Here is a 23,603-nt window from a genome sequence, read left to right as displayed (position 1 = left end):
AGATATATTTCTAAAGAGGGTCATAAATGTCCATTAAATGTTGTATAGGAATTTCAGTTTTCTTAAGATTGGTTTCATAGCAAACAAGTGACCTAGTAAAGTTTTCTGGAATATGACTGAAAATTTTAAAAAATCATTACCAGTTTTAAAAATATGATTATGGTCATAAAAAGTACTGATATTAAATATAAAAAAGTTTTTGAGTAACCAACTGATAGACAAAAATTTTCATTTTTAAAATCATGCATAGTAATCACTAAAATTGAGATGTTCTCTGATTTTTTAAGTGTATATTTATAAGAAAATACTTATAAGATTATAAAAATTATATTTATTTTACAAATTTGTTTCTCTGTAAAAATAATCCCATGAAGTTATTGTTTTCCTAAATGTTATTTTCAGCTTCAGCTGTTCTGTGAAGCTACCAGAGAGTTTGTGTTGTTCCCTTTGCCCTTCTTAGCTTGATGTCATTTTTAAATGATGGGAAGTTTGTGGCCTCTCCAGTGTGATTGTCTAGAACTAGCATGTCAGGAGTCTGTTACAGTTTATCTGAAGTCTGTGTTTTTACTTTGAGGAAGGACTTCTATAATATGTTTTCAACTCTTTTTTTTTTAAACCATGCCTTTTCCAAAACTTACTAGTGGCATGAATACGTGCCTTTTTACATTTTTCCCCCAGTTTTCTGAGAGGCATGCTTTTAAAAATAGTACTTCAGTATTTGTTTTAAAAAGGATGACTTTGACAAGCTAAGCATTCATAGTACTGAATCTAATAGTGAATCCATACCACTTAAATGATTTACATTTGTCTAGCCTGCCCTTGCCAAAATTTCCCCTACTTTCACAGTGAGCTTATAGATGGGCAGATTCAAAGGGCTAATCTCTAGTAAAGCTGGGACTTTATTGTTTTGTTTATCTGTGTATTTAGCAAACCTTCATTGAGCATACTGTGTCTTAGGCACCATGCCAGGACTTGAAGTTAAAAAGATGATGGAGATACAGCCACTGCTTTTAGTGTGATCTTAGCATACCTGGAAGTCGAGCATAAATGAGGTATAATAATGTGATAGGTGTCCTAAAAATGCCATGCACGAAGTAATTCTGCTGAGAAGAGTTAAGAAGTTTCTTTGTAGGAAAGTAATGATATTTTAGTTGAATCTTGATAGATAGGGGTAGGAGATTTTCCATCCAAGGAAACAACATGGACTAAGACCCAAGGAATGGGAGCATCTGCTGTGTATGAGGTACCGCTGTAGATGCCTTGTAGAATACAGAGTTAGAAAGACATAGTTTCCTGTGGGATTGTCATGATTATTTTGGCTCTAAAGATGTTTTTTCCCTAATAGCTGATATAAATGAAAATTCTGCTTGACAGCCATTGGTTCAGAGTGCATATTTGGAGCACATCTCTGTCACTTACCAGCTGCATGACTTTGGACATAGTAGTTAACTTCTAAGCACTTACTACATGTAATAAATATTAGTCACTATTATTCTGTTCTATTTCTTTCAGACACTTATGTGAAAACTGACTCTTCACTAGTCATTTTGTACAGTTTTAGATAGTGGTTATGTATATTTAGTTACTTTGAAACTCTAGTTTTCAGACTTGAGGTAATTTTAGCCAACTAGAGCGTGGAAATAAAACAAGAATGGCAGAAAATTTATCTTTCAAGACATGTTTTTATTCACAGAAGTCTCCAAATGCTATTTTTATTTGGATATTTTATAAAATAAGGTTGCTCATTTACATGCATATTTATCTGGTTTTCTCTTTTCCTTTCAGTATTTTTAGGATACTACGGACAGTAAATTAGCAAAAGTGAAATTATAGGGAGAACAGGCACCTAGAAGCCACTCTTATAAGTAGTGGTCCTTTTTTTCCCCTTTTTTCCTGTTTTTTTTTTTTTTTTTTTTTTTTGGATACAGGGTCTTGCTCTGTCACCCAAAACTGAAATGCAGTGACACAATCATGGGTCACTGCATGCCTCCGAGGCACAAACGATCCTCCTGTCTCAGCCTCCCAAGTAGCTAAGACTATAGGCAGATGTCACCATACCCAGCTAATATTTAATTTTTTTGTAGCAACTGGGTGTCAATGTGTTGCCCAGGCTGGTCTTGAACTCCTGGGCTCAAGTGATCCTCCCACCCAGCCTTCCAAAGTGCTGGGATTACAGGTGTGACCCCTGTGCTCAGCTGTAGTGGTCCTTTCTGGTAGTGGGAAGGTTCAAGAAGTTGAAACTGCAGCACCACCAGCTAATATGCTGTCTGATGCCCTTTGGTGTAGGACAGTAGCTCAAGACAGCGTTTTGAATCCCAAAGCATTCTAAAGTGATAGTTGAGCTGCTTTGACATATTTTCAGCATTTTATAAAGCCCATTGGAATTACTGTTTTTCTCTGCAATAGACTGTGCAAGCTATCTGGAACATCAGATTTCATCAGTTTCTCTTACGCTGTTCAGAAGTTCGATTGGCAATTATCTGTTGGTATTTTTATTTTTGTGTGCGTGTGTGTGTGTTTTTTACATTAAATTGGACAATGAATTCTTTTTTTAGCTTCTTAAATTTAGTTTCACATTAGATATGTAGATTCTGTTGGTGAAAAAAATAGGAAGGGCCAGAAAGTACTGGGGAAGGCCCAGATGCTTCTTCAGGGACCTCATCATAGAGTACAATGTTGATATTACTATTGATGAGCCTAAGTAATCAAAAACAAGCTGTAATTTTTTTTTTTTTTTTTTTTTGAGACAGAGTCTTGCTCCGTCGCCCAGGTTGGAGTACAGTGGTGCAATCTCAGCTCATTGCAGCCTCTACCTCCTGAGTTCAAGCAGTTCTCCTGCCTCAGCCTCCCGAGTAGCTGGGATTACAGGCGTGTGCCACCACGCCTGGCTAATTTTTGTATTTTTAGTAGAGATGGGGTTTCACCATGTTGGCCAGGCTGGTCTCCAACTCCCCACCTCAGGCGATCCACCCACCTTGGCCTCCCAAATTGCTGAGGTTACAGGCATGAGCCACTGTACCCAGCCTAATTACATTCAGTATATTTGATAAGGGATAGTGTAATGTGTGTACTAAGTATAAGTAAGCATCTGTAGGACATGTTAGAAATGTTTCATTTAAAATACTTTTTAAAGTTTTGGTTCTTAAAGGACTAATCTAGAAAATTCAGTTAAGTGTAATAATATAATAGCTTGTCGAATCATTATTGAAATTGACTTGAATTTGGAAAATATTTAAGTTTTGGTATAAATTTTGAAGGTTTAACATATAATTGCTTCTAATTTCATGTCATTTATTTGATTTTTTTTTCTTTTATTCCTCATGGTTTAGGAGTTTTTCATCGTAAATGTTTAGTAAAAAGCTTCCAAAAAGTTAAAATAATGTTCTGTTGAATTTTTCTTCTTTTAAAGCATTATCTAAAAATGACATGTTATATGATGGAGAAAACCATGATTGTGAGGAAAAGCCACAAGACATTGTACAGAACATTGTAGAAGAAATGGTGAACATTGTTGTTGGAGGTAGTATACTTCGTTCAAAATTACTTTATTCTGTCTATGGGATTTCATCTGACTGTGGAGACTTTGTAATGTGTAGAATATAAAGGGCAAAATTAAAACGTTTGGAGCCAACCAATGGAAAGTTATAAATTCCACATTTAGGATTTTGGCCTTGATTCTAGAACAAATGGATTAATATGGAAGATTTTAGCACTGGGAAATGAAATGACTAGAACTATCCTTTAAGAAGCTAAGTCTGGAAATAGGAATTCCCAGTAGGAGACCAGCACAATAATCAAAGCCTGGATAGGACAGAAACCGTGGAAATGGAGACAAAAATATGGATAAGTGATATAATGGATATTGAATCAAGAAGACTTTGTAACTGATTAAGTAGGTAAAGAAGAGAAAATAAAGTGTGTCAGAGGCCCTGAGGATTACCCCAGGGTTTGGTGATTTCACTGGAAGCTGTCACAGGACCCAGCGTATAGTTGTACTCACTGCATGATTTATTAGTGAAAAAGTACAAAACAGAATCATCAATAGGAAGAGGTAAATGGGATGAAGCCTGGAGAAAATCAGGTACATACTCCAAATATCTTCTCTCGGTGAAGCCATGCAGGATGCTCTTAATTCAAATTGTGAAGTGTTGTCTACCAGGGAAGCTCATTAGAGACTCAGGGCCCAAGGTTTTTATTGGAGGCTGTTATGTAGGCACCTAGCATGTACCAAAATTCCAGGCTACCAGAAGGAGGGTTAGTGTTCAGCATAAATTACACTCTTTGTACAGTTTAGACATAGCCACTTTTATTAGTTCTGGGAATAGCGGGATCCCTCCCAAAATATAAGTTTCCAGGTGCCAGCCAAAGGCCAGTCTTGCAAGTAGGCCTTTCTAAGGATAGGCAGTCTCTGGCCTGCTATGTTACCTCTTTTCTGCACAGGTAGTATTTCAGTTTTTGAGCCCAAATGGATAGGTGGATAGTGATACTATTGGTAGAATTGAATCATCTTGGAAGATAAGTCACTTGGGAAAAAAGGCACTTATTTACTTTCGGTATACTGAATTTGACCTTCAGGTTGGCCATCCGTGTGGAAATGATTATGAAATACATAATGGAAAATAAAACTCTGGCTCAAGAGTTGTCAAGGCAGGTGCTATAGATGGGAGTCATTCTGTTAAAATTAGTAGTGAAGCCATGAGACTACCAAGTGGGAAATGGTAGAGACTGAAGAATAGACCATGATTTGAAGAGTATGAATTTAAAATATATATTAAAAAAATAAAAAAATAGAGACAAAAAAATAGCAGTACATGCCCCTGCATTCTTTAAACATATAATAGTATAGTTAAGGAGTTGGCATGTTATGGCCGGTGGGCCACCTATTTTTGTGTGTAAAGTAATACTGTGACACAGCCATGCTTATTTGTTCTCATACTGCCATAGAGAGGTCTTCTGTTGCACTACATAGGTAAAGTTGAATAGTTCCAGTACAGATTGTACGACCTCTAAAGCCTAAAATGTTTGTCATCTGGCCCTTTATTAAAAAAAATTCACCAGCACCTAACAGAATACAGAGTCTGAAGTGAAAGTTTTCATTTTTCTGCAACCTTTTACTTAGGAAAAACATTAAACCCAGAGAAAAGTTCAAAAAAAGGTACAGGAAACACCTGTCCTTTATCTGAATTCACTGATGGTTAACGATTTTGCTATGTTTGCTTTATGTATCTTTAAATACGCATACACATAATGTATGTGTCTTTGCTGAACCATTTGAAAATCGGTTGTATACATCATGACATTTCACCCCTAAATACCTCACAGCATATATCTTCTCCAAATAAGAGCATTCTCATACATAAGCACAATTCCATTTTCATACCTAGGGAAATTAACGTGATTTCAAGAATATCTAACATACGTGTATTTTTCAGTGTTCCAAGTTTTCTCAAAATGTGTCCCTTATATCCTTTCTTTTCTTTTCTAAATCCAGAACTCAACCTGGGCACACTCTCATTTGCTTATCTGTCTCTTTAGTTTAGAACAAGTTCTCTTGATTTTTCTCCCCAACTTTCATGACATTTACTTTTTTGAAGAGTCTTTTGCTTTGTAGAATATTTCAAATTTTGGATTTATTGGATGGTTTCTTTACCATCCTGTATGAGTAGATTGAGATTGTCATCTACATGATTAGTTTAGATTAAGCATATTTGGCAAAAATACTGCATAGGTGATATTAGTACATATTACATCATATAAATTGGTACATAATGACAGGTTACCCCCCTGTTGGTGGTAGTGTTGGATCATTTGGTTAAGATGGTAATTATCAGCTATCTGTAAAGGAACATTTTTCATTTTGTAATTAATAGCTAATCTGAGGTGATACTTGGATACTTTGAGACCATATGAAAATTTATTCACCCATTGTCCCCCCCCCCGCCCAAGATGAGGTCTTGCTCTGTCACCCTGTCACCCAGGCTGGGGTGTAGTGGTACAGTCTTGGCCTACTGCACCCTCGACCTCTTGGGCTCAAGCAGTCCTCCTGCCTTGGTCTCCTGAGTAGCTGAGTCTACAGTTACACACCACCATGCCCAGCTAGTTTTGTATTTTTTTGTAGAGATGGGGTCCTGCTTGTGTTGTCCGGGCTGCACTTGAACTCCTGGCCTCAAGTGATTCTCCCACCTCATCCTCCCTAAGTGCTGAGATTACAGGTTTTAGCACCCATTTGATGATCCTTGCCTTACTCAGATACTGGGTTGCAATATAGCAATTTTCTAATTCTTAACATTCATTGACATTTTTCTATAGAGAAGAACTCTCCCACCCTGCACCACCCACCCCCCTTTAAAAAATAATACCATGGGCTTAATGAATTCTTTTACTATTTTATGTGTTATAATCCTGTATCATCATTATTTATGTTTTTTGTCTGCCAGTAGGAATCCCTTCAAGCTAACACCCACGGTCTTTTGATGTGATTCCATTAGTCTTTGAGCTTTTCCTTTATGTTTGGAACAGAAAGATGTTCCAGGTTCACCTTCAACTTCCCTTTTCCTCAGCCCAGGAATCAGCTAGTTCTCCAAAGAGTCTTTGTCCTTTTTAGTGGGCAGTTGTTCTTAGAAACCAAGAATTGGTTACAAGGTGCTCTTGTTGCTAGCTGCTGAGATGTCCTTACTTATAGGCCCTTCCAATGGATAGAGATAAGGAAACGTATATACAATTAGTCTTAAGTTCCTATTTGTAGTTCTACTTCACATCCAATACCACAAGGTTTCTCCTCATCTTTCTGTACTTTCTATTTGTATCTTCTCTTTCTTACAGTGAAAACCCAGATTCTCAACAGGATGCCATTACCACCAGCAAACCTATAAAGTTCAAGATTTCTCTGTAATTATATGTATCCTTAAATATATCCTACTAAAGATGAGTGAGAGTACTATTTTGAAAAAGTTACTTGTATTATTTTATTGGTTCATTTTTTAAAATATGAAGAATATTTACATGATTCAAAGTCAAAATTACATAAAATGCTTACTTGGAGAACTCCTCCATCAGCTCCTTCCTTCTCTGATCCTCCTTCTATGAGTAATCACTTTCACTAGCTTTTAGTTTTTCTCTGGAGTTTAGGGGGTTGTGCGTACATGTCTGCTTGTATGTAAGAGATGTAAGCAAAGGAGTATTTTTTATTTCCCTTTCTCACATTTTTTGTTAGAGTACTGCATCTATGTGTGTGTTGCTTTTTTTCACCTAACATATATTAGAAATAGTTCTATTTCAGTTGATAGAGATTTTCTTCTTTTCTCTCGTGGCTTTCTGCATAGTACTACCTTATGCAGATGTATCATAGTTTATTCAGCCAGCCCCCTGTTGTACTTAGGTTGTTTCCAGTGTTTTTCTGTTACAAATAATGCTGCAGTGAATAACTTTGTACATCTGTATTGTTTCATATTTATGGAAGTTTATCTTTAGGGCAGATTCCTAGAAATGAGATTATTGGGTCAGATGATAAATATGAATATCTGTTAGCTATTGCTAAATTCGTCTTTATAGGTGTTGTGCCATTTTGCACTCTTACCATTAATGTATAAGAGTGCCTTTTTCTCCACAGCTGGTAGTACTAAAAAATTTTGAGTTTTTACCAACCTGGTAGGTGAGAAATTTATCTCTGGTTTTAATGTGCATTTCTCTATGAGTGAAATTAAACATCTTTTCATACCTGTAGGATCATTTGATATCTTTGAGTCATTTATTCATATCTTCTGTTCATTTTTCCATCAGAATTTTATCCTTCCCCCCCGCCCCCCTTTTTTTTTTTGAGACGGAGTCTTGCTCTGTCGCCCAGGCTGGAGTGCAGTGGCCGGATCTCAGCTCACTGCAAGCTCCGCCTCCCGGGTTTATGCCAGTCTCCTGTCTCAGCCTCTCGAGTAGCTGGGACTACAGGCGCCTGCCACCTTGCTCAGCTAGATTTTTGTATTTTTTAGTAGAGACGGGGTTTCACCGTGTTAGCCAGGATGGATGGTCTTGATCTCCTGACCTCGTGATCCACCCGTCTCGGCCTCCCAAAATGCTGGGATTACAGGCTTGAGCCACCGCGCCCGGCCTCCTTTTCCCCTTAAGAATCTTTTATGTATCAGGATTCTGTGATATATTTTACAGATAACTTTCTCTCAGTTTATTGTTTGCCCAAGTCTTTTGATCTTATGGTGTGTCTTGCTGTACATAATTTTTAAAATATTTTTTCACACATGCCTGCATATATATTATATATGTTTAAGATAAATGAGAATATACTGTACTTACAATTTGATAATCTGCCTTTTTCACATATTAAACTATATCCATTCACATCCATTTGTATTTCATCCTATTACTGGACCATAATTTATTTAAATAATCTCCTGTTAATACTAGGATTTAGATTATTTCCAGGTTTTTTAGATTATTTTTTGCTTTTTATAAACATTGCTGTGATACACATTCTTACTATAGACATCTTTTTGCACTTTTGGATAAATTATAAAGAAGGAATAGCTTGATCAAGGTGTATGAATATTTAAAAATATGTATATAGTGCTATAATGTCACTGTAATGATGGTATTTATTGTTTTAATTTTCATTTGATTATTTGCAGGGTCAAAACATAGGCAGTTATTTTTATAGGTCAAACATTGGCAATTTTGTATATTTCAACTGAACATCATTGGACTACTTATCCTTTTTTTGAATTACTGTTCTTGTCTTTCGCGTATTTTTCCTTTTCTTTCTTTTGTTCTTATTTTCAAGAGTTCTTCATACTGAGAAATTATTCCTTGTTCAGTGTATTGTAAATATTTTTTCTACTCGGTCTTTGTTTTGTTTGAACCTTTGCTTATATTATTTTTTCTTTTTTCTGTTTTTTGTTTTTGAAATAGAATCTTGCTCTATCGTCCAGGCTGGAGTGCAATGGCAAGATCTTGGCTCACTGCAACCTCTGCCTCTCAGGTTCAAGCAGTTCTCCTGCCTTAGCCTTCCGAGTAGCTGGGATTACAGGTGCACACCACCATGCCCGGCTAATTTTTGTATTTTTTTTTTTTTAGTAGAGATGGGGTTTCACCATGTTGGCCAGGCTGGTCTTGAACTCCTGACTTTGTGATCCACCCGCCTTGGCCTCCCAAAGTGCTGAGATTACAGGCATGAGCCACTGCACATACTTGACCACAAAAAAAAAATTTTAAGATTGTCTTTTTATTTGTGGTTTCTGTTTTTGTCTTGCTTAAAATGGATTTTACCACCCTAAGATTATAAAATACACTACGATACCTTTTTCTAATACTTTGTTTTTATTTTTTGACTTTAGCTCTTTAATTCATCTCAGATTTATTTTTCTATATGGTGTGAAATTGTATAGCTAATTATAACCAATGGAAATAATCATTTCTCAATTAATTTGAAATGAAAATTTTATCCTAAATGGTTCTGTGTTTTGAGTTTTCTGTACAGTTGTAATGAGCCACTTGTCTGTTCCTAACCAGTGTTGAATTATGTAAAATAGTTTGGTTTTATAGTATAATTTGATTTTCATAGTGCAAGGCCTCCCTCTTCAATTTTTTCTTTAGTTTTTAATGTTTGTATTCTATGGTATCAATTTTTAAAATATCTATTAAATGTATTTTTTTAGGTGAACTTTAGAACCACTTTATTAAGTTCAAAAATTAAAGCTTACTTAGTAATTCAAATTGTAATGTGCTTATAAATTAACTTGGGAAGATAATATCTTCTTTGCAACAGTATCGAGTCTTTTCCTCCAGAAACATGAAAAGTTCATTTAGTCAAGTCTTTCATGTCATTCAGGAAAGTTTTATTGTTTTCTTCCTTTGGCTCTTGCACATTTTTTGTTAAATTATTTCTATATTTTTGGCTTAGTTTTGATAATATTTTGATTGAGTCCTTTCTTCTCTATTCCCTAATTTAGTTGGAATATAGAAAAAGTCTTGTTTTTCCATATTTATCTCCTACTTGGTCACCTTCTGAACTCGTATTATTTCTAAAAGTTTTTCATTTGGCTATTTTTTCTAAGTGAATAATGATATTTTTATCTTTGTTTCTTCCTTTACAGCATTTATACCTTATTTTTGTTTGTTTTTTTCTGTTACATTACATTGGCTAGAACCTCCAGAAAATGATGAGTAGTGTTAATGATGGCAAGGATCTTCATTTTTTTAAAAAATATTATTGCTATATTTCAACTTTAAATTTGATGATTGCTTTTGTTTTTGGAGGATACTCTTTATCAAATTGAGTAAGTTTTCTTGTTTGTAGTTTATTAAAAGATACTTTTATCTTTTGTACATATATGACTGTGTGTGCATGGGTATGAATTTAACTTGTTTTTTAAATCAGGAGTAGCAGGGTTTTTTTGTGCCTTTTCATCATTCTAGAAATATTTTCTTTGTTATTGTCATTAATTCTTCTTCATCCTTTCTGTTCTTTTCCACATCTCACACTATACAGATGTTGAATATTCTAGATCATGTCCTTGATTGCTATTGCAATCTTCTCTAATTTCCATCATTTTGTCTTAGGGTTTTACATTCAATGAGAATGTTACAAGGGTTTTTCCACTTTGCAAATATTTTTTAGTAATATCCATTCTACTGCTTTTTCCAATGTAGTTTTTGTTTCAGTAATGTTTTTGTCCCTAAGAACCCCGTTTTTCTCTGAGCTGCTTTTTTTTAATAGCACTTTGCTTTTGTGTATTATTGCAACATTCCTTCACTTATCACTGACTATACTAACTGTAACTGCCCCAGCTATGAAATCTAATTCCCCATTTGCTCAGATTGCTGTCCTTTGTCTTCACTTTTGAGTTGTAAGCTTTATGTCTTTGCCTGTTTGTAGAAAGAGAGGCTAGATTTGATCAATCTACTTTCAGTAATTGTGTATATGTTTTTTCTATTTCTTGTGAGGCCTTCCTTTCCAAAATTCATGAGGTGACTGTGGTCCAAAGGCAGACCTCATTTCTAAGATGAGAGCAAAGAAGCAATTACCTCCCTTGAGCAGGGTGGCTCTAGTGACCCTTGGGCTGTGTAGGCCCATATCATTCACCATGTTGTCAACACAAACCAAAGTCAAGTGACGCTTGGTATGAATGCTATACACTTTTTATATATTCTACACTGAGGGGGATCTTCACACTTGTTGATTTGTTCTCACTCTCCCACCCTTGCCAGGGAATCTTAGGCTGGCATCATTCAGAAATGGCTTTAATTGGAAATTACTAAGTAGAAACAGAGTAGGAGCCTAGAACCTTTGTTGGTTTTCCCTCTGTGTTTATTGCAGCATTCCCAGTTAGCTGAGATACTGTTCTCGTTTCTTGGTCTACTTGTTCTGTTAGGAGACCTACTAAACAATCTACTTTAATTAGCAGGCAGTGATCAAATACAGTCTAGATGATCATGGCTGTGGTCAGCTCTATTGATAGACATTGGCATGGTTCCCCAAGCTCTTTGATTTGCGTCTTCCCTGCTACCTCATAGCACTTTGCCATTCTAGGCTTTGAAGTCTTTAGAACCCAAGTGGTAAAACAATCATATCTCTCAGGTAGGCCTATTCTTTGCATATGTTCAGTCATAAGCAATAAATTAAATAGCTTTTCTTTTGATCTCAACCTACTTTCTAGGAATTCCTCAAAGTTTATGATCCAGTGATATACTTCTTAGTTTATCAGCGTTATTAAAAGTACATCTCGTGTTTATATGCTTTTTTTTTTGTAATTTCAGTGGCATTTGTCAAAGGAGAAGGTAAATTGGTAGGCTCAATTCACTGCCTTGAAAGTAGAAGTTTGCATCTATGTTTAAAGGATAATTAGAGGAAAAAACATGAGACAGTAGTAATATCTAACTGTATTAAGTGCTTCCTGTATATCCCAAATGATTTTATATGCTTGTATTTATTCGTTTACTCTTCCCTGGGATGTTTAGGTACTATTACTATCCCCTCTTTACAAATGAGAAAACTGAAGCAATGAGTGATTATTCCTTTCAAAGAAGTGATAAAGTGAAGATTTCAACCCACGGGGGTGTGGCTTCAAAGTCTAAAAAGAAAATCAAGAAATGTTTTCAGTTTCTTTGAGAAATTTCTTGAGATGGAAAGGAGAAAAGTAATGTCAAAGAATATTGAGTATTCATTTGAGAAATTTAATAAAAAGAGGGAAGAAAACGGACAAGAACTGAGGGGTGGCAAGAGGTGAAGGAAGATTTTATGTGTGTGTGTGAAAATATTTGAATGTTTATTGGATAATGGGGAAGTTCCAGTTGTGTGCACAAAATTGAAAAAGCAATGTTAAAATACTTAGTGGAGGACGATACTGTTGAAGGCAAGAAGAGATGTATTTTTGTGGTGCTGCAAGAGACTGTGGGAGCCTATGTTAAATTACCTGATTTTTAGCTAAGTAGTAGGTGGAAGTCATTTGTTAATGGGAGGTAGGGAGAATCATAGGAAGAGATGTAATTGGGTACAGAGAGAATAAGTTTTGGAATAAGTACTCTGGGGAATGAGATAGGAACTCAGTTTCTAATAATCATTGTTTGTTTTTTTTTCTGAGTCTTTCCACAGTCTTTACATATGTAAGCATTCTTTTTTTAAAAAATTTTTTTGTAGCGAAGGTGTCTCACTATGTTGCCCAGGCTGATCTTGAGCTCCTGACCTCAAGTGATCCTCCTATCTTGACCTCCCAGAGTACTGGGATTATAGGCATGAGCCACCGTGCCTGGCCTATGCATTCTTTATATATGTAATATATAAAAGCTATAGTGGTATTTAGCGCATCAAATATTAGCATATTAAAGCTCCAAAAGTCCTCTAAGAAGGCATCTGTTTTGTATAACAGTTTTCATAATGTATTTTATTACTGAATATATTTTTCATTTTATACTTACTAATGCAAAACTTGCTTCGGAATTATCCAGGGGTTTTTGGTGTTGTTTTTTGAGGTGGCGTCTTGCTCTGACAGGCTAGAGTGCAGTGGTGGTATCTTGGCTTACTGCAACCTCCACCTCTTGGGTTCAAGTGATTCTCCTGCCTCAGTCTCCCGAGTAGCTGGGAATACAGGCGCCTGCCACCATGCCTGACTTATTTTTGTATTTTCAGTAGAGATGAGGTTTCACCATGTTGGCCAGGCTAGTCTCCAACTCCTGACCTCGTGATCCACCTGCCTCAGCCTCCCAAAGTGCTGGGATTACAGGTGGGAGCCACTGCACCTAGCCTATCCAGTTTCATCTATTCCAGGGTGTTCTGATTTGGAGAGGAGAAAGCAACTTCTGGGTAGAACCAGAAGCTGCTACTCTTTTCGTATTACTTGAGTCACTCAAAGTTGGAGACATGTTATCAATTAGTAACAAAATTAGTAATAACTACCACTTACTGAGTACCGGTTTTATTCTTTATGTCTTGTATCTGTGTTTTGGTGGTTCCTCATAGACCTTATTATTTCTGTTACTTAGGAAGAAACCCAGGCAAAGACAGGTGAAATAATTTACCCAATTAACTGGAGAAGACATGATTGAAACACAGGTCTTTAATATTTCAGAATCTGTGTTCTTTATAGTACAGCTTGTGTCTCATACTATCTTATAGTTTTCTTTCAATTGGTAGCATGAAAGAGTTTCATTATACCTAGAGTAGTTCTGGAACTTGGTATTATTTTCATTATCTCTGTTTATTCTACCAGAAGTCATTTGTTTCTGTTTATATTAATTACAAGTATGATCACTCAAAGTGACCTAGTGAAAAATTTTCAGTGGTGTAGGTCATTATTTCCCTGGCTGTGTTCCAAAGAACGTAGATTGTTAGATATTCATAGGAATTCTAAAAACGGGAAGGGGGCTCATGGTAAAATAAATTTTGGAAACACTACATACTGTATATGCTTGGAGAGTTTTGTACATATTAGTGTCTTAAAGGCTATAATAAAGAAACCTGTTTTCCAGCATTTCCTGAACTAATTTGACAGTGAGATATTTTTTCGAGGAATTTGTCTTCACATCTCAAGTCATTAGCATTCATCAAAACCCAGTTCAGTAAATGCTAATATAGACAAAAAGTAAGCTTCTGTTTTGGCACATCCTGGTTAGCCTTTCATCAGCTAAGTGTGTTTCATTGCCAGAGCAACTTAAGGATTGTAATTGGAAGTACGCCAGATGCATACTTATTTAGTAGTAAGTATGCTAACCTTTAAATGGTGCCAGTACATATTTTACTTCACATTGCTTTCCTGCCACTGTTTCATTTTAAGTACTCTATGCTTTTTAAATACACTTCAGTTAAGTCAGATACATTTGCATGGTTTTTATTCTTATCATTTTAGATATGGGAGAAGGGACTGCTATAAATGCAAGCGCAGATGGCAACATTGGAACGATAGAGGATGGTAGTGACAGTGAAAATATTCAAGCAAATGGAATTCCAGGAACACCAATTTCTGTTGCATATACACCATCCTTACCTGATGATAGATTGTCAGTCTCTTCCAATGATACTCAGGTATAAATGGAGGGGTGGGGAGGGGGAGAAATCCTGTTAATCTTATAAATTTATAGGCTACCACCACCTTGTCATGAGTATTTTCAGCTGATGCTGCTGCCTGATTTTATTTAGTTTGGGGAAATAAGAAAATTGGGGGTTTTTTTTCCTTCATTTATATAAATTACAGCGATTTTTTTCCCCTTCATATTTTGATAGTTACGTTTCCAACTTTAAGGTATGTCTCATCTATATTTACATCTTCTCCACACCCATCTACCAATTGAATTAACATTTAATAAGAACATTCTTATTACATATTCACAAGATAATTCTGGTATGGGCAGAATATTCCTAATCTGAAATTCAAAATGCTCCAAATCCAAAACTTTTTGAGTGCCAAGATGACCGTCAAAGGTCATACACAAAGGAAATGCTTATTGGAGAATTCCACATTTTGGATTTTGGGTTTAGTATGCTCAATCGGTATAATGCAGATAGTCCAAAATCCAAAAAAATCTGAAACCCAAAACACTTCTGGTCCCAAGCATTTCAGGTAACTCAACCTGTGTTGCAGGGTGAGAAAAGTTAGAAATTTAGGGAACTTCACCTTAACCTTTGTTTAGGGCTGCAAAGAAATCAGTACCTTGGTAATGACAGGTTCTTTTCCTCCTTCCTACCGTGTATTTTGTGTGTAAAAATCTGCCTTTTTAGGTAAAGGAGTCCTCCACTAAGTGTCCCATATTTAGGAGTAGGTTTTCTTGACTTGGTTGACCTTCAGTTTATGTTTGCCCACAGTAAAACAAAAAATAAAATAGGACAAAAGCATGAAACAGTCAATTACAGGTAGTAGGGAGTATAATTTAGTCTTTGGATAGGATCTTGTCAGGCATGATGTGTCAGGTTTTTTGTCAGTGATAGTATGAGCTGGGTAAATTTTAAGAGTTTATTTGGTTTATTAATCAGGAATATTTTTAAAGTGCATTTTTAAAGGTATTTATTGTTGGGTGTGGTCCGTGGAGTATAAAAGAAAAACGATGTGGCAGATTCCCTCATCTGGTTCCCCTTCCAATAGTGGGGGAATCTCCACCTCTTAGTGAATTGAATGAAATACAGTAGAAGGCTGAAATGATTTTACACTGGCAAATATCTCTAAAATTTTCATGGTATGTTAACTTGTGTTTAGGAATCTGGAAATTCTTCAGGACCTTCACCTGGTGCTAAGTTTTCCCACATTTTACAAAAGGATGCCTTTCTAGTATTCAGGTCATTGTGTAAACTGTCAATGAAACCACTGTCAGATGGACCGCCAGATCCAAAGTAAGTTATTAACTGTTTTGCCTGACAAATAGAGGTTTTTAGGCTTGAAACTTACTGTTAAGGTAATGTTTGGATTTTCTTTTGTTCTTTTTGTCCTATAGAACCATAAAAAAAAGTGGGTGGAGGGGAGGTATTTTACGTTTAAGAAAAAAGTATTGAAAAACAATTCAAAACTGCTGGAGTAGGTAACTTACACTATTTCCTAAAGGGTATGTGACTTACACTATTTTCTAAAAACAAAAAGTTTCAACATTGCTGGGATAGATAACTTATGCTATTTCCTAAAGGGTATGACAGCATTCTAGAATAGTGCCTGGTGCATAGGAGGGGCTCAGTAAGTGTTATCAAGTGAATGAATTAGTGAATTCTTATTTCCATATAAGTAACTTTGGAGCTAATGTAACCCTGTATCCCAGCCCTAGGTTTCTAAAAACTGCCAGTCAAAAGGTACTAAAACCTGAAAGAAAGAGATCTTAAAAGTTGTAATGAAAGATAATGCATATTCATTAAGGTCTGACAAAATGCCCTAGGATGATATCTTTCTCTATTGGGATCAGGAAGAACTTTGAGTTAGGAGCCACTTGTCTAATTTTCATGAAATATGTTAGATTAAACCCTAGGAAAGTGCCATTTTTGTAAGTCGTAAATGGTCAGGTATCTCTCATATGATTCAAATGTAACTAATTACTCTTGAGATTGAGTTTGGTAGTTATATGAGTTGCCCGCCTCTCTAATACTGCAGCATGATGTATTACAGTATGACAATTTTAGAACTTTCTGGAGAAAGAAACCTTAGGGCAGACCAAACTTTAAGAAAGGGATATTGGCCGGGCGCGGTGGCTCAAGCCTGTAATCCCAGCACTTTGGGAGGCCGAGACGGGCGGATCATGAGGTCAGGAGATCGAGACCATCCTGGCTAACATAGTGAAACCCCGTCTCCACTAAAAAATACAAAAAACTAGCCGGGCGAGGTGGCGGGCGCCTGTAGTCCCAGCTACTCGGGAGGCTGAGGCAGGAGAATGGCGGGAACCCGGGAGGCAGAGCTTGCAGTGAGCTGAGATCCGGCCACTGCACTCCAGCCTGGGCGACAGAGCGAGACTCCGTCTCAAAAAAAAAAAAGAAAGAAAGGGATATTGAAATAGAGATGTAAGGCAACAGTACTTCAATTTAAAAAAATTCTATAGAGTGTTTCAGTTTCTAAGTGCCAACTGAGCAGAGCAGAGACAGTTCCTGTGAAAACTTCATACATATCTGGAAACTCCATTTGTTATATTTGTTTAATTTTGTCAGATTGTATCAGTTCAGGGAGAAACATCCTTTAGACCCAGAAGCCTAAAATCATAAAATCTTTTAAGACCCAAACCCTAAGTCAAAAATGAACATTCAAAAATTTCATTAAAAAATCGACAGTTTTGAATTTTAAAAAGTCTCATTCAAAAATCAGCAGTTTTAACATCTCATTCTGAATCAGTGAAGACCTACTTTAAGAAAGAGATAAAATTTGGTATTATTGCTGAGGGCCATTTTTGCCGTGCTTTAAAAATGTTATTGACCATTAAAGCCTCAGATGCTTTTTTCCAAATCAAATGTAAAAATTGTGATTTGAAAGAATGCTAGAAACAGAAAAGAAGAAATTATTTAAAATGTTGACAATGAAAAGGACACAAAGGAAAATAATACGAATTTTGAGGAGTACTTGGGGTAGGGAAGAGTTTATCCCTGAAAAAAGAGTGATCTGGTTTTGAAAAGGTGCAATCTTTAATGTTACAAAGGATTCTTATGAGGAATAATGTAAATTAACAAACCTTATATTTAGTGGGTTTAAACCAAATATTAGGAAATTTTGTTTGAAGACCTTGTTGACTATCAGGGTCGTTAAACAATGGAATTGAATACTGAATACTGAATACACCCTTAGAAGCTATTCTTTTTCCAAAAGAATATGTAGTTTTCTCTCTTTAATGAATTTTTTTTTTTTGCCAAAAGTCAAGCTTTGGTAGTTACATAATTTTCTTTCTTTTTTTTTTTTTTTTTGTCTTTGCTCCCCTTTATATTTTCTGGTCTTGCTAAAATGATGATCCAGGAAATGTTCTCATTTAAGCCTGAATCATAATTTGAAACTACGCCGTGAAAAACTGCAGACCTGAAATTTCCAGCCTCTTTTGCCTATCAAAAGTGTAACTTACTGTGTCATAAGACAGTTGTCTAATCATTTCTTCATTCATTATTGCCTTGTACACAGTAGGTATTTAATAAATGGATGAATACAAGAATAAATCTGTTTTTTTTTTTTTAGCATGTACAGTATACAAGATATTTTGTTAAATGTTGGGAATACAAATATAAAACATACTTAGAACAAACATTGTTATAGAATGGTAAGCTGCAGGATTTAATTACAATAGGAATTAAGCATAATAGGTGATAAATGTGAGCTAGAATAGTAGCTCACATTTAAGTAGTATTTAAGCCTTGGAAGACTAGAACAGGAGGGGAGATGGTTTAATTTGTAGTTCCCTGTAGCTATTTGAAGTCTTAGTTCTCGCTGTCTGTAACTTGATTTATCTAAGTATTTTTTTGGTAATTATGTATTTGCTGCACATATTTTTAGATTCAAAGGAAGACTCAGGGCAGTGGCCATCTTAGAAACATGACTGTGTAATAATGAGCCATAATATTATTGGCTCCAGTTTTATTTCAGAGAAAGTAGTATTTTTTTGTGATACCCATTTACGTGAAATTAACAATTCCTTATTAGATTTATGTAGCTTCTTGAATTACTTGACACTTATAACCATAAAATTTTTCAGGTGGAAATCAAGGGCAGTTAAGTTTACTATATAGTGTAAATGTGACTGAAAGTAGCATTTGGGCTACCTTTTTTTTTTTTTAAAGAACCATCTGCTAGAGCGTTTTGATGTGTTCTGCATTTGAAATGTTGCCTGAGATCAATGTCCTTGGTCTGTTGGGCTTAAGAGATCAGTTTCAATGGAAGGAAAATTGTGTTTGCAAAATCAAATAATTGAAACACTAGGTAGTGATCAGAAGCATGCCACAGTATATTGATTGGGAAAAAAATTAAAAATTTTAAGCCAAAAACTACTTTTTCAGCTTTTCATTACAAAATTATTCAGAATAAGTTGCTAAGCTATTTTAAGTTTGTATTTTTATTTTGTTTTATTATTATTATTTTTTGGACACGGAGTCTCACTCTGTCACCCAGGCTGGAGTACAGTGGTGCGATCTCAGCTCACTGCAACCTCCACCTCCCAGGTTCAAGTGATTCTTCTGCCTCAGCTTCCCGAGTAGCTGGGATTACAGGTGCCCACCACCACACTTGGCTAATTTTATATTTTTAGTAGAGATGGTGTTTCACCATGTTGGCCAGGCTGGTCTCAAATTCCTGACCTCAAGTGATCCACCTGCCTCAGCCTCCCAAAGTGCTAGGATTATAGGCATGAGCCACCATGCCTGGCCTTAAAGTTTTTAATTGTTCTGAATACCTCTATATTTATTTCAAAAGAAAAAAACATCTTTAAATGGTTACTGAAAAAGTGAGCTTGAATTAGTGCTGTCACTTGTTAATGCAACCAAAACTTTTTTATTATTGTTTAGAATTTCTGAGTAGCATAAGCAGAAAAAAGTCCATTAGAACTGTTGTGTATTAATACTAAATATGGCATTTAATCTGAGAAGTTGCTGATGATTTGTAAGGAGAAGAATGGTTGTGAAAGAAAGGAACACAGCATATATCTTCACATGGTTTTTTTCTTTTCCAGTAAAACAATGGGTTGATGTTAAATATTTGTGAATATTTTTTTTCTTTTTAAAAAGTTTGTGGGCTGGGCGCAGTGGCTCACGCCTGTAATCCCAGCACTTTGCGGGGCCGAGGTGGGTGGATCACGAGGTCAGGAGATCAAGACCATCTTGACTAACACTGTGAAACCCCATCTCTACTAAAAATACAAAAAATTAGCTGAGTGTGGTGGTGGGCACCTGTAGTCCCAGCTACCTGGGAGGCTGAGGCAGAAGAATCACTTGAACCCGGGAGTTGGAGGTTGCAATGAGCTGAGATCACTGCACTCCAACCTTGGTGACAGAGCAAGACTCTGTCTCAAAATAAATAAATAAATTTTAAAAGTCTGAAATTATAAATATATGGTTCAAGGGAACATCAGTGAAAGTACCTGTTGTTAGTGGCTAAGTTGTTCATGTACTATACTTTTTTTATGTTATAGAATTTTCTCTTCCTCTCCATTTACAAAGTTTATGAAATTATGTGTGTCTGGAAATATTTTTGGAACAATCTGTTATTACCATAATGCCAACCTTGTTCATATACTGTGTCTTCTTTTTTACATTTTAGGTCTCATGAACTACGATCCAAGATTCTTTCATTGCAGTTACTTCTATCCATTCTGCAGAATGCAGGACCTGTTTTCAGGACAAATGAGATGTTTATTAATGCTATTAAGCAGTATCTTTGTGTTGCACTCTCAAAAAATGGAGTCTCTTCTGTTCCAGAGGTTTTCGAGCTTTCTCTTTCTATATTTCTTACTTTGTTGTCAAATTTCAAAACACATCTGAAGATGCAAATTGAGGTACGTTTTGCATTTAGTCATTGAAATATAATATTACTATTGGATATTTCATTTGTTTCATGTTAAATCAGATTTGAATACACTTCAGAGTTCTCCAGAATGTGAAATAATTTTTGTATATTGCCATGCACTTCTTTTTTTTCATTCACCTGTTCAACTAACATGTGCCAAGGAAGTACTAGGCACTGGATAAGCACTAAGAATGCAAAATGAAATAAGATGCAGCCGCTGTCCTCAAGGAACTTGTACTAGTTGAATAAATGGTTCTTGCTCTCTTGAATTAATTTGGTCCTCACAATAGCTTTGCCATTGTCTATGTGGTATATTATAATACATTTGTTTATCTTAAAAGAAAGTTCCAAATATATACTGCATCTCCATTATTTTAAATCATTTATAAGTATTAGGCATTTTAAAAGATGTGATTGAGGGGCATTATATTTTGGGGTTCTGTTTTAGGATATTTGAAAAAAATTAATATTTGCTTTGTACTTTTTTTTTTTTTTTTTTTTTAATGTATATATTCCTAAAGTTTTCTCCCAGGATCTTTGGAAATAGAATAACAATCATGTGGTTCTAAAATATTGTCAGAGATTTAGTGGAACTAAATTAGGGTTTTTAGGGTTTTTTTCAATCGTGTCTGCATGTGTTGTGCAAGTGTACCAGTTTCTTTCTTTCTTTCTTTCTTTTTTTTTTTTTTTGGAGATGGAGTTTCCCTTTTGTTGCCCAGGCTGGAGTGTAATGGCGCGATCCCCACTCACCACAACCTCCGCCTACCGGGTTCAAGTGATTCTCCTGCCTCAGCCTCCCGAGTAGCTGGGATTACAGGCGTGTGCCACCACTCCTGGATAATTTTGTATTTTTAGTAGAGACGGGGTTTCTCCATGTTGGTCATGTTGGTCTCAAACTCCTGACCTCAGGTGATCTGCCTGCATCTGCCTCCCAAAGTGCTTGGATTATAGGCGTGAGCCACTGCGCCTGGCCTTAAGTGGTTTTTTTTTTTTTTGGAAGGTGTACCAGTTTCTGATTTTTTTGTTTTCATCTTCAAATAAAACTTAAAATAGTTCTTATGTTTTACCAATTTAATGAATGCTTTTTTCAATTTGTTATTTGTTGAAATGTTGTTCTGGTTGTGATGTTGTATGTTTTAAAAATACTCATTTTTATGTTGTCAGTTTTTACCTTCATATTGTGTTTGATATACAGGTTATATTTTAATTTTTGTTAATTTTATATTTAATCCTAACTCAAGACTCATAATTCACTAGCTTGGTAGGAAGGATAAATTATTTTTCCAGAATTTCACGATGGCTAAAATAGTCATATTATCCTTTAATGTTAATGTTCTATAATAGCTATCAAGATTGATTTAGAACATTGTTACGAGAATGAAACAGAATTAGGCCTTGGCATTTTAAGTGAAAAGCTTTTTAATTTGGGCCATATTTTTGGACAGGAAACCATTTTTGGTGCCTATAGGATATATGATGTCAAGTTTTAAGAGTCTGCCATATGTCTGTTAAAATGATACAAGGCGTTTAACTAGGAAGAGTTGCCATTTTTAGATCGTTTTTCCCCCCATTATCTGTAGGAACTACAAATAAAAGACAGTGTTTGAAACTTTTGCTTTTGTAAAAAAACCAGAAGTCTTCCATTTGATGATGAGACATTTAAGTTGGCATTAGAAAATTTTGTAATACTTTATGTAGCCAATTACAGATTTTTTTGGACACTGAGATTCTGCTTCTGTAGGTACTGTTTACAGATCTAGATATCAAAAATTATTTAAGTTGAGATTACTGTTTTTGCACAGCAAATTCGACTTTGCAAAAATGAATTTGAAAGGAAAAACTTTAAGAAATTTCTTGTCAATTTGTAGATGGTAGATTCTCATTACAAAATTATTGTAATATTCTGATTTTTAAAATTTAGGTTTATTTCACTCGTTATTGTCCCTCAGGGGGAGATAATGAGGATAAAATGAGATAAATATAGACATACTTTCAAAAATGTTACACACACTCAAATTAAAAATGAGTTGAACGCCAGGCACAGCGGCTCACGCCTGTAATCCCAGCACTTTGGGAGGCCGTGGCGGGTGGATCACCTGAGGTTGGGAGTTTGAGACTAGCCTGACCAACGTGGAGAAACCCCATCTCTACTAAAAATACAAAATTAGCCGGGTGTGGTGGTGCGTGCCTGTAATCCCAGCTGCTTGGGAGGCTGAGACAGGACAATCGCTTGAACCTGGGAGGCGGAGGTTGTAGTGAGCCAAGATCGCGCCATTGCACTCCAGCCTGGTCAACAAGACTGAAACTCCATCTCAAAAAACAAAACAAAACAAAAACACCTGAACATGGAGAAAGCCCAGCTGTGAAAACCTAAATTTGCAAAACAAAATTAAGATTGTTGTTACATGAAGATTCATTTTATGAGAATATTCACTTCAGAGTTTCTGTGATGTGATTTTTTTCATAGGCCTTAAATTATGTATCTATTCCAGAAAATATAGTTTATGTACAACTTCTCAGGAAAACATATGTGAAGACAGCATACTTAAGACAGAGCTGCTGTTCCACATACATACATTATAGGTGCTCAATAAATCATTAAAAGGTTGATTTTTTTAGAGCCCCTATTATGATAGGCATAGTATCTTATATTACGGCAACAGGCATTTGCTTATTAGTGCAATTTGATAAACCGTAGATAATAGCTAAAATCTTTTCTTTCCTCTCTCTTCCAGTCTATGTTATTTATTTTGTTAATCAGAGAATCCCAAAAGTTTTTGATTCATGGCACTGTTAGAGTCTGACTTTTCATGAAAGTTGCACTTAGGCCAGAGGAATACCTGCAGTTCTATGTTCTATTTATTAAGCAGGCAGGGCCAAACAACTTAATGGATATTTGTCTTCACAGCCTACTATCTATTTCAAAGACAATAGTCTGCATAAAGTATAAGAAAAATAATGTTTTTATTTTATTCTTAACCACGCTTACTTACCACTGGGATGTGTGTGCCTATTACAGACTACACACAGCTTCTTAGATCTTGGAATTGAACACTGTCCCCCTCATTCCTGTACTTCATTGATTTTCGTTCAGTACTTGGTTTTTTGTCATAGCAATGACCAAAACCCAGCTTTGCAGGGATAATGATGTCATTGAAGGGAATGTAGTGT

The 23,603-nt window shown here is 35.7% G+C and overlaps 1 protein-coding gene across 3 annotated transcripts in view; it reads left to right on the top strand.

The window, feature by feature from the left end:
• Positions 1 to 23,603, top strand: part of ARFGEF1 (ADP ribosylation factor guanine nucleotide exchange factor 1) — a 146,300-nt gene that overhangs the window by 51,195 nt on the left and 71,502 nt on the right. For all 3 annotated transcript variants that reach the window (XM_023222300.1, XM_023222298.2, XM_023222299.2), the window contains 4 exons: positions 3,410 to 3,520; positions 14,346 to 14,521; positions 15,687 to 15,820; positions 20,187 to 20,421. In XM_023222300.1, the coding sequence (XP_023078068.1) occupies positions 3,410 to 3,520; positions 14,346 to 14,521; positions 15,687 to 15,820; positions 20,187 to 20,421 (656 nt within the window). The remainder of the gene's footprint in view (positions 1 to 3,409; positions 3,521 to 14,345; positions 14,522 to 15,686; positions 15,821 to 20,186; positions 20,422 to 23,603) is intronic.

The sequence above is a fragment of the Piliocolobus tephrosceles genome, chromosome 7 (genome assembly GCF_002776525.5).
Source record: "Piliocolobus tephrosceles isolate RC106 chromosome 7, ASM277652v3, whole genome shotgun sequence".
Lineage (NCBI taxonomy): Eukaryota > Metazoa > Chordata > Mammalia > Primates > Cercopithecidae > Piliocolobus > Piliocolobus tephrosceles.
The sequence above is the reverse complement of the archived record's forward strand: the minus strand, read 5'-3'. Positions and strand labels throughout refer to the sequence as shown.